The 13852-nt window shown below is 42.1% G+C and overlaps 1 protein-coding gene across 3 annotated transcripts; it reads right to left on the bottom strand.

Moving 5' to 3' along the window:
* Positions 1-346: 346 nt before the first annotated feature.
* LOC135586795 (protein BTR1-like) lies at positions 347-13676 on the bottom strand. Of its 3 annotated transcripts, none has more exons than XM_065104121.1 (8): positions 13446-13676; positions 6564-6802; positions 6394-6494; positions 5863-6053; positions 1783-1898; positions 1158-1307; positions 703-764; positions 347-613 (listed from the first exon to the last, which is right to left on the bottom strand). In XM_065104121.1, the coding sequence occupies exons 1-8, from the start codon at positions 13525-13527 to the stop codon at positions 526-528; spliced, it is 1029 nt and encodes a 342-aa protein (XP_064960193.1). In that variant the 5' UTR covers positions 13528-13676; the 3' UTR covers positions 347-525. The 3 variants fall into 3 exon arrangements, with proteins under 3 accessions (XP_064960193.1, XP_064960194.1, XP_064960195.1); XM_065104122.1 differs by having other exon boundaries at positions 6564-6754; XM_065104123.1 differs by having other exon boundaries at positions 6564-6751.
* Between the last annotated feature and the right edge of the window lie 176 nt (positions 13677-13852).

Below are 13852 nucleotides of genomic sequence, written 5' to 3'. Positions count from 1 at the left end.
CAACCACAAGTTGAGACTTCCTCGCCCTCCCCCAATGGCCCACCACTTCAAGAATCGTCATGTGCCTCCTCGAGTTGCTCTACTTCCTTGATCGAGTGACGACGAGAGACCAAAGCGACAAGTAAACGTGAGAAGGTGCTCCTCTAACATAAGTCTTAGAATCCAAGAGACAAAAGAAGGGGGCCGAGGGCACCCTCCTCAAGGATGGAGCAATTTTTTGAAAAATTTGCCTAGTCGTTCACGGGCAAAACCAAGCATCATCGATAACGAATCCACATTTCTTGGAAATTCTTCAAACACAAAGGAAGTTCCCAGAAAATATGTCACAAGATGACTCATGCAGAGATATAGGAAATAACGCATTTCTTCCATTTTGCATCAAAGAGTACGCATGTCGCAATACCAGTATGCCAAACACATTCAAAATTACTGCATGAAAGAATACGATTCTCCCATTAAGGCATCCTAAAGAAACTATCCAGACTATGCAGCTGACATTCCCTAAACCAAAAAAAAAAAGCTTTATCATCTCTCAGAATTAGATGAAACTTTTTGCATAATCAGAGCCTCAGCAGCACGGATTGCTTCTGGTGATCCAGTTATTGTTACTTTCCTGTATATTCGATTGCAAATCATATAGTAAAAAATCTGTGTTAAGAAGAAGATGGACCTAGAAGAAAAGGAATCCGAGAGCTTCACTACCTATCTGAAGTGCCCATAATGAAATCACCTCTATCTGATATCTTGATCCTTGCTCCACTGACCTGGAAATTGGCATTTTTCAACAACAACAAAGTTTGGCATTCATCAATCACAACTGACGGTCATAAAATAATATCACACCAAAACCAGCATCAACTAAACTACCATCTTAAAACCAACATAACTGACAGTCTTGTAGTTCATTCAATGTTAGCAGATATCAGGTGACGAGAGGTTGCCACGTATTAATAGAGATTGCTGTGTGTCAGATTGTAAAACAATTTTCTGTTCAATGAATATCTTTACCAACAGAAATATATTTGATCAATCATCTATATATATGGACTTATATCCATTTAATCAAAGCATCAAAATTAGAAGAGAATCTACTTAACTGGATTGAGCTCATATCAAAGCAGAAATTGACATAAAAGTGTGGTGGTACTATTTCAAACCTGACTTATCTCCATTATGTTTCTTCCCCCACGACCAACAACAGCACCAATATGTTCATCTGCAATTGCAATTGTTACTGAATTGCTCTGGCCTTCAAGAGGCCCACCAGGTGACTGTGATGGATGTGGAACCACAGGTGATGCCACACCCTGCCAAACAATTAACGCATTATTAGCCAAGACACATGAATCTAAAACCAGGCTTTCTAATCTTGCAACTGAAGGAAACATGACTATACATATTTAGAAACCAGAAAAGTTGTAATTTGTATAAAAGTAAAGACATAGCCTTGTCACCAGCATGCTTTTGCCAGCACAGAGCTAGTATGGTTTCATAAAATTAGGGTTATACCAATCAACACAGTTGGTATTAGACACACCAAATGGGATATATTCTAGGCTTGCCACTAACACCATTGTTCTCAATCCACATCAATGTATCTATCATACAATGGCACAACCACAATCCCTGTAGCTATACTTGACATTTAAGAAATTAATTATCAAGCAAGATGAAAAAAGCTCCTCCATTGAAACAAAACCTTTTAAAATTAAGGTAGTGACTATGAAATGCAATACTTTGTTTTAATCATAAACTAGTATATAAGAGGATAGTATTTCTAACCTTGTTACTTGGATATTTTCCTCCAGATCCATTTGATCCATAACTAATAGGGCTGTATGCTACAGAAGGAACCATGTAGCCAACAGGAAAGCCAGGAAAACCAGGAAAGTTAACACCTAAAGTACCAGATGAGATAGGAGAAAAGGCAAATTAATGGGTATCATTAACATGACATACTCAGATAATTGACTCAAATGCAACATCTTAAAAGACAAGTTGCTCATCATGATATGTGCACTGAAACTATAAATATCAACGTTGAAAGGTGAAAAAGAGGGTGAGAATGGGAATTTTGAACCTAATACTGATGATCATGGTAGAATCTGCAATATTTCAAGTCACAAATTTGGTCATGAACGAACAAAAAAATTGGAAAAGAATATCCTAAAGGCACAATCATCAGAACTAATGACTAACTACAAATATATTTTAATATAAAACTTCAGAAACCAAATTATATAATTCAAATCCAGTAAAGCTCAATAAAGCTTGCTTAAGTTTTACAAAATTTTCAATTGCCATCATAATGGAGTTAGAATACCAAAGCATTTAAGATAATGGAGAAGAATCATATGCAACAAGAAAAAGAAGGAAATAAAAGGTACTTAAGCCAAAGACTATATTGGGAGTTAACAGAACTAGAAGTACCACACCTTGTACATGCAATTGTCCCATTAAAGAAAAAATAGAGTAGAGATAATTCTCATATATAGGTTGAGTTCATTTTGTATTAGAGAAATTATTGTTTTCTGGCCCATAAACATATTGTGTTGACACTCATTTACCTTATACATATCTTTCTTTACAATAATAACTGTGTCTTGAACAAGTGCTGTTTATATTAAAAACAGTCCTTTCACATTTAGAACTTGACCTAAACCATCTAAGTTGATACCTGCTTCTTCTTCTACCCACATAAACATATTGTGTTGACACTCATTTACCTTATAAATATCTTTCTTTACATTCATAACTGTTTCTTGAACAAGTGCTGTATATATTGCAAATAGTGCTTTTACATTTAGAAACTTAACCTCAACCATCTAAGTTCATACCTGCTTCTTCTTCTACCCATATAGCAAGTGATAGGGTGGGGGGGGCTGTTTGTTTAGGTCTGTTTTGAAAAACACATATCTTCAAATTAAATACACAAGTATAAACAGCATACTCATGAAAGAGAAACCAGAAATAAGGAAAGGTACGTATCTTCTCTCCACATCTTTTCTTAACCATGAGCCTCAAATTAAGTCAAAAATCTAGACAGTTCTGCTGTTAATTAATTCCTGCTTACATTCCAAAATGTCACTATTTTCCCTCCTGAAATTATACCATTTGGTGAGATAAATTGCCAAATGAATATTTTCGTTATCCAGCAGCAACCAGTCCTCCATCTAGATGTTTGAGTTCTTACAGGACTATTATATGGAAGTTTATGACAGCAATTAGTGAAGCCAGCCTAACACATTCTGATTTATTAGTTGGCAAAAAATTCTACCCTAATTGGGAATACTAACGTATCCAAAATTTACACTAAATACTCAAATGATTCTTGACCTGAACCACAAACAAGAAGCAGTCAGTAATAAGCCAGAAGTGGCTGGAATCAGCCACACTGACAAAAAAAATCAAATGATCCCAGCCAAGTTCCCTTTCTTGCCTGCCAACATGTGGGGTCTCAAAAGTGGTTGATTACAGCCAAATGGTTTAAAGAGCAAAAAAAGAAAAAGAAAATGTAGATCAGAAGAAAAAAGTCTAATTAAGAGAAGAAATACAGAGCAGCAGACCAAGGAATTTGAGGAGTCACTGGAGAAGAGGGGAGAAATGGGGGAAACAGGACTAGATCTGAACATCAATGGCTTCATACTGCTTTGTCACTACCCTTTGTATGTCACCTTGCCATTTGTCTTTGTCATCATCACTTCCAATCAGCAGTGGATCTGTGCACTACCCCTGCAAAACACTGAACAGGAGTAATTTCATTGCTGCTTCTGGCCTTCCAACGTTGGAGCTCAGAGCCATCAGTGTGGCTCTTTGCTGGTCATCATGGTTGTCTCCGCTTCAGCCATCAGCAGACTTATGTGCTGCCAGTGCATCACCGAACAGATTCAAAAAGGATCCATATAGGAGAGAGAAAGAAGGGGTGGATAGGTAAGAAATATTAAATGTTAGTCTTAATTAAGGTTTAGTTATTTAATTACAATGTAATTAATATATTTTTTATTGCTAACCAGTAACATTATATATAATGCAGTGATTTAAAAAATGTTAGGCACCAAAGTCCCAAAACACCCGAGGCACTAGGCGCTCGCCAAAGCACCCACCCGAGCAAAGCAAGCCGCTCCCGAATATTATAATTAAAATATTATACAACTAAATAAAAATATGCTCAACATGTTTATGAAGACCTATGTTAGAATTAAACTGCTCCAAAGCATCTTGTTAACTAGGAATGTTTTGCTGCTCTAAGACATCATCAAGTAAAAGCTAAGGGTGTTTCACGTATAAATCAAAGTGCATATTGCTCATGGTGTTGTAGATACAACAAATATATTTAAACTGCTCCAAACGAGTTGCTGCTCGTCCGTTCGCAATTTAATTAACAAGAAGATGAGGGAATCGATGAAGCAGTTTAATTAACAGGAAGGTGGGGGAAGCAAAGGGCGGTGAACGAAACTGTAGCTGCGAATGGATGAAGCTGCAGTGGCGGATGAAGGTAGCAGACGATGTTGTCGACAACGGCGGACGGAGCTATAGCATCATAAAGAGCATGCAAAGGCGGCAAACGAAGGCAATGGAAGAGGTTGCCATCGGTGGCGGACAGAGCTCCTACAACAGCAAACAAAGTTATAGTGGTGGAAGAGGTTTAGGGTTTAGACGAGCTGCAGTGGCAGACGAGCTGCAGCGACAGACGAGTTGCAGCAACAGCAACTGAGCTGCAGCGGCGAATGAGATTGAACGAGGTTGCCGACGACGGTTGGCAGAGCGAATAAAGGCGACAAATGTAGGGTTTCTTCACCTTTGTTTTCTTTAACTGAGTCGGGCGAGGGAGGGGGTTGGACTATGTTGGTTCGATTAAACCAACTTATAAGTCCAATTGAACCAACGATTAAACTCGAGTCCCAAACTTGGCTTGGGCGCTCGCCCAAGGCGCTTGACGCTTGGGCTCAAGCGAGCGCCCGAGTAGCACTTCATTGAAGCATTGCACCTGGGGGTTCTGCAAGGTGCTTGAGCCTCACCTCATCTCGCCCGAGCACCTAGCCAAGCATCCGAGCGCCTTTTGAAAAAACTGAATTATAATGTAATCTAACAAAATCCCTTGTTATTTTATTATTTATATAATATATTAGATAATAAATAATTATATATAGTACATATGTTAAACAACATAATTAATGTTTCTATAGTTGCAGAATATAGTATACACCATTATATCAAACAATTTACTATACATATAATGATATAATATCCAATATAAAACTAATGTTTACTTTCATAATAATTATATTACAATATATAACTATAATTAATATAAACATAAGTTGTAACATATGTCAGAAAAATATATAATAATTAAATAATTTAATAATTAAAAAAATAATATTATATAACAAACATTAAAATATAAAAAAAGGTAAAACATTGTAAAATGACTAAAAACTTCAAACAATATATACATATATATTTTTTGAGTTCTAATTTACTTTCTCAACCAATTTTAATCCTGTCAGTCTGATCATGCATAAATCACTTGTATTGATTGATTCTTATCCCAGTTCGAATTTTTTAACCTATGCCTTTCTTAGACATGAGAACACCCATTGTCATGAGGACACGATCCAATCCATGAGTAAAACAACTGATATATCATAGTTCACAAATACTGTAAAACATGTAACAGAACCAATACATAAAATAGGTCAAGAGACTTCACACAACAAATAGGTGAGTAGAATACAGAATTAAACATAGATCCAGCTTGAACATTTAGCAACAAAGGGCATCTCATTGAATATACGAACTGACTAATGATAACAAAAAGGCCATCAGTAAGGAAGGGGTAGACAAACACTGGAGACACACCTGAATATGGAAAAGGTGAGTTGAATGTTGGTGGATAGTGAGCATCTTCCATTAATTTTGACAATATCAGAAAGATAGCACGCATTTGCTCCTCAAAAGACCCTGTCAAGGTAACCAGCCTGTCATTAAGGCCAGCAATGTTATCCTGAGGAGATATCTTAATCCCAGCCCGTGAGTCTTCTATAAATGACCTGAAAAATTAATGGCATGCCTCAACTACCTTTAGTCAATTAAATGTACGGGCACAAAAAACAGGAGATGAGCATACGTAGTGAAATGATAAAATATATTGCAATTCAGATCAAGCAATCTGAAATAAATAAAAGGATCAAGATGCCAATCCTATCCGTTCAGACTAGCTTTACGGTTCTTAGCCTTTTCTCAATTCAATAGTCACTTAGTGCTGCAATTAGTGTCAACTTAAAAATGCAAACATTGCCTAAGAGTAACCACTTATGTTTTCCTAATTTCAAATATCACAACATAATTCTTCATCAAACAATTGAATACTGTGCTTAAATAAGACTATACTTTATGCTTGATCCTCCTTTTCCAATTATGGCACCACATGAGCTATTAGGAACAACAAGCCTGACTTTTGATCTACTTTCAATATCATTACTGTCTTCCACCTGTATGTTGGAAAAGAAAACTTCAGACAAAATACAATTTTTGTAGAGAACTATAAGTAAAATACATACCTCACTGAGCAACTTTTCCAGGATCAATTCCATTGCCTTCATTACTTCACTAAATACCCCAGAAATAAGTATAATTCTGTCTGATGTTCCCGGAAAGACTTCATGATTCCGTGATAGCTGAATACGAGCTCCAGATTGTGACTGGAATTCAGTTATTGTCGATCCACCCTTCCCAATAATACACCCAGCTGCTGTATTTGATACAAGAAATCTTATGTGTGTCTGTTTTTCCTTATCGCCTAAGAAGAATCTTAAGTATTTATAAATCAGGTTTGTGGATCTAAATAATAAAAAGAAAATAAAGCATAATTACAAATAGCAGAAATATGCCTACATAATTCAGTATGGTTGAAACTCACATATTCAGGGATAAAAAGAAATTACTAGAAAACAACATAAAAGTTAAACGAACAGCAAAAAAGTGGCTCATGAACTTTCATCCACTCTACATATCATCATGCCATAAATTCTATAAGGCAGCAAATTAGCTATTAACTGTCACCAAACTTTCATATGACCGGTGACATAAAGTCATGTTTGGAAAAGTAAGAAATAAACAGTTGAAGATACCTGAAATTGACGCCCAAAAAACTTAGATGTCATGCACACGGTGATAGACTCTTTGTTGTTAAATTTTGCATATAATATTTGCTGTGTTAAACATCCAAGTTTTTTAGATCATTCAAATACAGAAGCATCAAGTAATGGTGAATTTCCATTACTGTTCAGCCACATGTTCCTTGTATCTTGTTTTTTGTCGAACTACAAAGCCATATCCACCACCCTCACATTCTATGTCAAGCCCAAAAAAACTATATATGATCATAATTTAGTTAAGTCATGCAATAATATTCAAGAAGGTTTTTGGAACTCTAAGAACAAAAAACAATCGTTCTCCACTGAAATATCTCACAAATATGACTTTCTCTTTCGTGGTATGTCAACATGATGGTCGTGCTGATAAAATTCATGCTGACCAACATACAGGCTATGTGATGGCATGGGCCCTATTGTCACGGACAAACTTTGAAACAGGGTGTTTGATGTAATGCTTATATATGTCCGTGTCTTTTGGCATGTTCATGCCTTGTACAGAATGTAGAGGGACGGCCGAAGGCTTAATAGTCCCACTTTAGTTGGGTTGGTGGCCTCTTTAGGCTTGTAAATAAAGGTTGTGTCATGTGGACACGTGAGAGAGCTTTTCGGTCTGTAATGGACCATTTTACCCTTTGTTGTGCCACTGTTCAGAGCTTGTAAAGTCTGTTTGTAATTTGCATTGTCTATGAAGTGTTTTTCGGACATGTTTGCTTGTGGATCCCAATTGAGGCGTTCTCTTTTGCCTGTTCTCTCTTTTGTGGGTCCTAAGGGACAATGGGAGTCTTCGGGGAGGCTGACCTTTGCGGACGGACACGCAAGGGTGCCGCACGACTTAGGCAAAACCAGCTAAGTCCGTGTCATATGGTATCAGAGCCGGACAAGCACTCATAGAAACACTTGACATGCAAACGTGGGGGACCTAGCGGGGCTGCGTTGAGGGCAGTCAGCACACGCGCGACCGTTTGAGGGAAAACGGGCATGGAGATGTAGGGAAAAGAGTCGCTCAGAGGAGCGGGCATCTGAGATTGGCATTCAGAGGAATGGCCAACCCTTCGCGCAAGAGGCACCACGAGAACAGGCAAGCTTGGAAGAATTTGGAGCGCACAAAGGTTGGGGTGGCTGAGTTTGAGCTACGGCTCAACGTTGACAACTATACTTGATGGTGCTCTAGGCAAGCGAGGCGCTTGGCAAGAATGAGACCATGCAAGGTGGAATGAGTTGTTCAGCGATCGAAAGAGTTGTGCAAAGCTCACAGAGGTGAGGGGAATTGCTAACTCAAAGAATTCGGTACTCATGCATGGGCTTGTATGCGAACGATGGAGTGTTCGCGGCCATCCCAAGGCGGCCGAGACTCGGCACCATGGAGCATTGAAACTTTCTCTTCGGCATGTGAAGGATACGTCCGTAGGAGGCTGAAGTGTGCAACGAGTTCAGCATGTTGCTAGACCTTGAGGGGTGCAGTGGTGGCTGTATTGACGGGGAGTCGCAATCTAGCAAGTGCGTTTGCAGGAGGCAGAACAATGCACAGTTTGTTCAACAGATCGGAGTAGTCCAAGGGGATGGTGGTCTCCAAAACGAAGAGAGATGTTGCTCCAACGGGATAGTTATCCAGGAGGGATAAGTCCCGGCTCTCCAGAGGGAGAATCATGTGAGACGGACCTCACATGTTGAGGAGGAGTACCTCAACAAACAACAACTCCACGAAGCTCGATGGACTGAGCAAGCGGCGAGGAGTCGTCGCATGATCTCGCTTGAGAGAATGCATTGGTGGATGCATTGCGAGATCAAGTGGGGGAGCGACCTTAAGCAACTTAAATGAAGGCACACTTGGAGTCGATGTGGAGATCGGACTCAAGGGAGGGCTGACCCGTGGAATGGTGGGCGCGAGGGCCACCATCGACTCAATGCAGAAACGAGGAGCGGAGCAACTTGGGTGTAACTTGGCGAAGTACCCAAGCCGCATGAAGGAAGCCAACATAGAAGTTGGAACATGGAGCAGAGGCACAGTGCTTTCCTTAGACAAAGGTCAAGGACATGAACTCTTGCAGAGGCAAGAGTGGGATCATGTTGTTCCATGGGTCTTTCATTCTGACGGAGCGGACTCATCTTGCATGGTGCCAAAGACGAAGGGAGCTTCGGGGCACATGCACCTTATCTCGGAGAAGCATTTGAGGGAGGAACTAAGGCGACTCAATTTGCGGAGGCGAAGTTGGGTTCAGAAGGCCTTAGCACGGGGCAAGAGGACGCAGAGGCAGGTACTCTTGAAGAATATGCCACAGTGTTGCCATTCGAGTTGCTATGAAGGAAGCGGTGCGCAGCGGAGATTGTGCTGGTAGGGGCAGAGGCCCAGGATCCAGACAATGGTGCACCAATTGCAGCGAAGTCGGGGGACTTCGGGAGCTACTAGCCAACGGACTGTCCTAGAGCGGTGCTTCATCTAGGTGTGGCCCAAGAGTGGGTGGATGAAGGTCGATTGCCAAAGGAGCGAACAAAACCGAAGGTGGATGAGACCCTGCAATGTATTGGCAGAGGCCACACATGGAGGGTTCACAATTCGAGTTTATTCCCCAAGGATCAGAATGCAATGGAGATGTCACCAGGAGGCGACATGGTGCAGCGGATCGTGGTGGAACAGTTCGTGGCAATGCGATACACACAACTCGTCCCGTGAGGGATGAGATCATATGGAGGTATGATCGGGAGCTACTGGGAGCTCCGATTTGGTGAACAACACGACGGCAAGAAGGGCTATGGATTCAAGGAGTGAAGGCCATGGTACCGCAGAGGCGGGTCTTCCGGGCGTGCACCGAATTTTGCATCGGATGAAAACCTTGGTCATCAGCATATGGGGGCTGGGTTCCACCAAGGGAAAAGTTCGAATGCAAGTACCAGTGAGTTCCATGGGAGGGACTTGATCATGCAGAGGTATGATCGAAGCAGCTGGAGAGTTGGACTGCTCCAGAGCTCATATTCGCTTAAGGGAGCCCGGCAAGTCAGAGGACAAGGCCGAGTAAGCGAACGTTGCTACCAAGGAAGCTATGGAGAACAGAATCGGTGCAAACCCTACAATGCGATGGCAGAGGCCATGCATGGGAGTGCAGTCTGTCTTTCCATCGACCAGAAGGAGCTGCTTGGAGAACACAGAGGTGTTGAAGCAGGGGGTCGAAAGGGGCGAGGAAGCGACGACGAGTCCAGAGGGACTTAGCTACCCAAAATCAAGCATCAGTTAGAATGGAGGTGGACTTAGAGGAGTGCCACAGAGACATGTCTACTGATCGTGAAGAAAAGGGATGCAGATGCGAGGCGACGGATAGTAGGGCCATGGGCATTGCAGCGCCATGGTACCGCAGAGGCGGGACTTCCGTGCAAGTCATTGATCCCTTGCTCTCACGGAGGGAGAGCGTTTGGTCGTGAAAGGGGCCGAGGAGGTGGAGCATGCAGAGGCAATCTCCAAGTACCGGGACAAGGCTGAAGGGCAGAGGCCGAGGAACTTCGTAAGATCGGTGTCAGTGTGCTTCTCATCAAGACAACCGTAAGTGAAGGACTTCGGGTCATGCAATAGTGCACGACCAAGGAACGAAGCAGGCAGTACGGGGTGCTGTACCTTTGCTACTCAGTGGAGTAGGCGGCAGGGTTGATGGAGAAGACGGTACAATCCCAGAGGCGACCTCATCTATCAGAGAATTACTCCAAGTTAGGGTGAAAACTTCCCGCATTCCAGAAGTTCAATGGCATTGAGAAGGTGAATCACAGTAGCTAACTCAATGCAAGGAGTGCAAACACTTCAAGTGCTTCAGAAGTGTGAGCAAAGAGCAGGCGAATACCAGTAACCAGCTCGATGCATGAAGTACAACCTCGAGGAGGCGGGCGAAGTCAAGTAACCTTTGCCTTCTCAACTCTTAAGAGAATGGGCGAAACCGAGTACCCCAATTCTCTTATCTATCCAGCAGAGGAGCTCTGCACAAGTTCAAAGACCCTTCGAAGATAATGGAAGACAATAGTTGTCAAATCCTCACCAACGGTGATCAGTGCTACTGAGAGTAGATTGTCCGCTTCATTTCCCAACGAAATGCCAATCGAAAGCGGAAGTGATGCGAACCTACTTGGATGTGACAACTAACTGAAAGAAGAGTCAATGAGCAGATTTTATGGAGGAAGGACCCAAAACTTCAGAAGTTTGCGAGACGATGCTCGTTAAAGCTCCAACAAGCATCCACCCAGTTCAAGCAGCATGTGGAATTTCTGAGAGACTGGCGCAGTAAGGATGGTCTTTTCCTTCATCCGGGAGATCCGCAGGAATCAACGAGGATCAACACAACTCCGCCAACCCCACACCAGAGTCAGAGTCATTGGCGAGTTGAAGCAGCATGGCGGATCAAAGGTTCGACTACTCAAAAACAGCAGCGGAGAGCAGCTGGGAGCCAGGAGGCGCATTGCAGCTGGAGCAGAAGATTGAAGACTCAGCAAAGGCGAAGAGTTGCAGTGTTCACAAAGGCTTCGACGAGGACGTCGAAGGTATAAGTGGGGGAGAATGTCACGGACAAACTTTGAAACAGGGTGTTTGATGTAATGCTTATATATGTCCGTGTCTTTTGGCATGTTCATGCCTTGTACAGAATGTAGAGGGGCGGCCGAAGGCTTAATAGTCCCACTTTAGTTGGGTTGGTGGCCTCTTTAGGCTTGTAAATAAAGGTTGTGTCATGTGGACACGTGAGAGAGCTTTTCGGTCTGTAATGGACCATTTTACCCTTTGTTGTGCCACTGTTCAGAGCTTGTAAAGTCTGTTTGTAATTTGCATTGTCTATGAAGTGTTTTTCGGACATGTTTGCTTGTGGATCCCAATTGAGGCGTTCTCTTTTGCCTGTTCTCTCTTTTGTGGGTCCTAAGGGACAATGGGAGTCTTCGGGGAGGCTGACCTTTGCGGACGGACACGCAAGGGTGCCGCACGACTTAGGCAAAACCAGCTAAGTCCGTGTCACTATGTCAACCCTCTGTACTAGGCACAAACATGTGCTGCTGTCATGCAACATGCTGGTACCATATTAACATAGGACAGCATGGCAAGTACATGCAAAACATAATGCATACACAGAAAAGTAATGGTCCCACAGAAAAGTAGTGGTCCATGGAGTTGATAACAGTAGTAATAGCTTGCCAAGTAGATGAACAACAAACTTATCTCTGGCACACCATGCATGTGTCCTATGTGGTAGACTCATTTTCAACTGACAGTTAATAAGCTGGCACCAATAAACTGACCAGAATAACATCCACAAGCAAGGGGCTAAATTTAACAATTCTTCTGGCAGTAGTTTTTACCAATGTGCATTAAGTCAACAAGAGGATGCCACCTACAAGCTAATCTCACTGGGATGTGCCCAAATGATGTGATATGAGCAACCAAATTCAGGTGGTGACTATAGATGAACGGAAACAGAGTAAATCGTTTGAAAAAAAAAATCTTTATTTAGAGGAGCACAATACTTAAAGTGCAGACCTTGAAGCCGGATCTCAATACATAGGATAAACTATTCTGTATAAGACTCAGAATATGATTGATACCAGATCATTGACCCTCAGAAAAGCATCAGGCAAACTGGAACAACTAAAAGCGATCTACACCTAAAATAAAAACTATGATATAGATGCCCAAATCATTTCTTCTAGACATTCTGAATCAAACATTTGATACCTAAGCCATTCAGGCAAAGAACGCAAACTGCAGAGAATAAATTACATATGGACCATCATTATTGGTACCGTCAAATCATTATATGACTCCCAGCTAATTCACAAAGAGAATGTAACTCAAACAAGATAGTGTTTTAATCTGTTTAGGTTGTTTCACCCCCAATTTCAAGTAACTATCCATGAAACACAAAAGTTTCGTTGTTTTCAATACCTCCACTTCAATACTACCATAATCTTGCGTGTCATGACACAGAGAAATGCTCCCATCAGATTCTACGAATGAATAAAAGGAGCAATTTCGGAGCTCTGCTATAGGCTAACTACATTCCTTCAACAAAATTGGAACAAACCACAATATCAAGGGCCTACCCAGCACAAACACAAATAACTGACTTCGACCCCACCATTACCCCAGACCTCAAATATACTCTGAAGGTCTCTGGTGACCTCTACCTTATCATCGATCCACATCCCTGTAGACTAATAAACAACAACAATCAACCATCGGAAGATCTCCGCCACTAATCGACGAGATCAAGAGAAGCAATCAAGAAAGCGAAGAAAGTGAGAAGCACGGAGGCGACCAGGTGTTACCTACGGTAGGGGACCTGGGGAGTTGGGATCGCCGGGGGGCGGTGTCGGGAGAGGAATCGCCGCGCAGGTCGGGGGACTCCATCGCGACAGATTTAGGGCGGGGGCGGGTGAGGGAGGGGGGAGGGAAAGCGGGATGAGGAAGAACGCTTCTTCGTGTCTCTCTCTCTCTCTCTCTCTCTCACCAGTAGCTGATAAAGGGAGAGAGGGAGAGGATACAAGGAGGGTCGGATTCGGGATCCCGTGGCTACTGCCTGTTTTGGAGGCACCTATTCTTTTCTTGCATTAATAATGAACCCTCCTCTGCCCAATGATAAATTGGGCCGGAATTGACCCATATACCGGCCCAATTAATCCAAATGGCTCATTCCTTAATCTTTAAAGATTAACGCTGGCCCAACCCAAACCGG

The sequence above is a fragment of the Musa acuminata genome, chromosome BXJ2-4 (genome assembly GCF_036884655.1).
Source record: "Musa acuminata AAA Group cultivar baxijiao chromosome BXJ2-4, Cavendish_Baxijiao_AAA, whole genome shotgun sequence".
In the NCBI taxonomy this organism is placed as follows: Eukaryota; Viridiplantae; Streptophyta; class Magnoliopsida; order Zingiberales; family Musaceae; genus Musa; species Musa acuminata.
Note: the sequence above shows the minus strand (reverse complement) of the source record. Positions and strands in the feature narration are given on the sequence as shown.

Coding starts and splice junctions, on each gene's coding strand:
- LOC135586795 (XM_065104121.1), bottom strand. CDS start 13,527: ATGGAGTCCCCCGACCTGCGCGGCGATTCCTCTCCCGACACCGCCCCC. Junction 1,899..5,862: donor CTCACCTTTTCCATATTCAG/GTGTGTCTCCAG, acceptor CTGGTACTTTAG/GTGTTAACTTTCCTGGTTTT. Junction 765..1,157: donor ACATAATGGAGATAAGTCAG/GTTTGAAATAGT, acceptor GCCAATTTCCAG/GTCAGTGGAGCAAGGATCAA.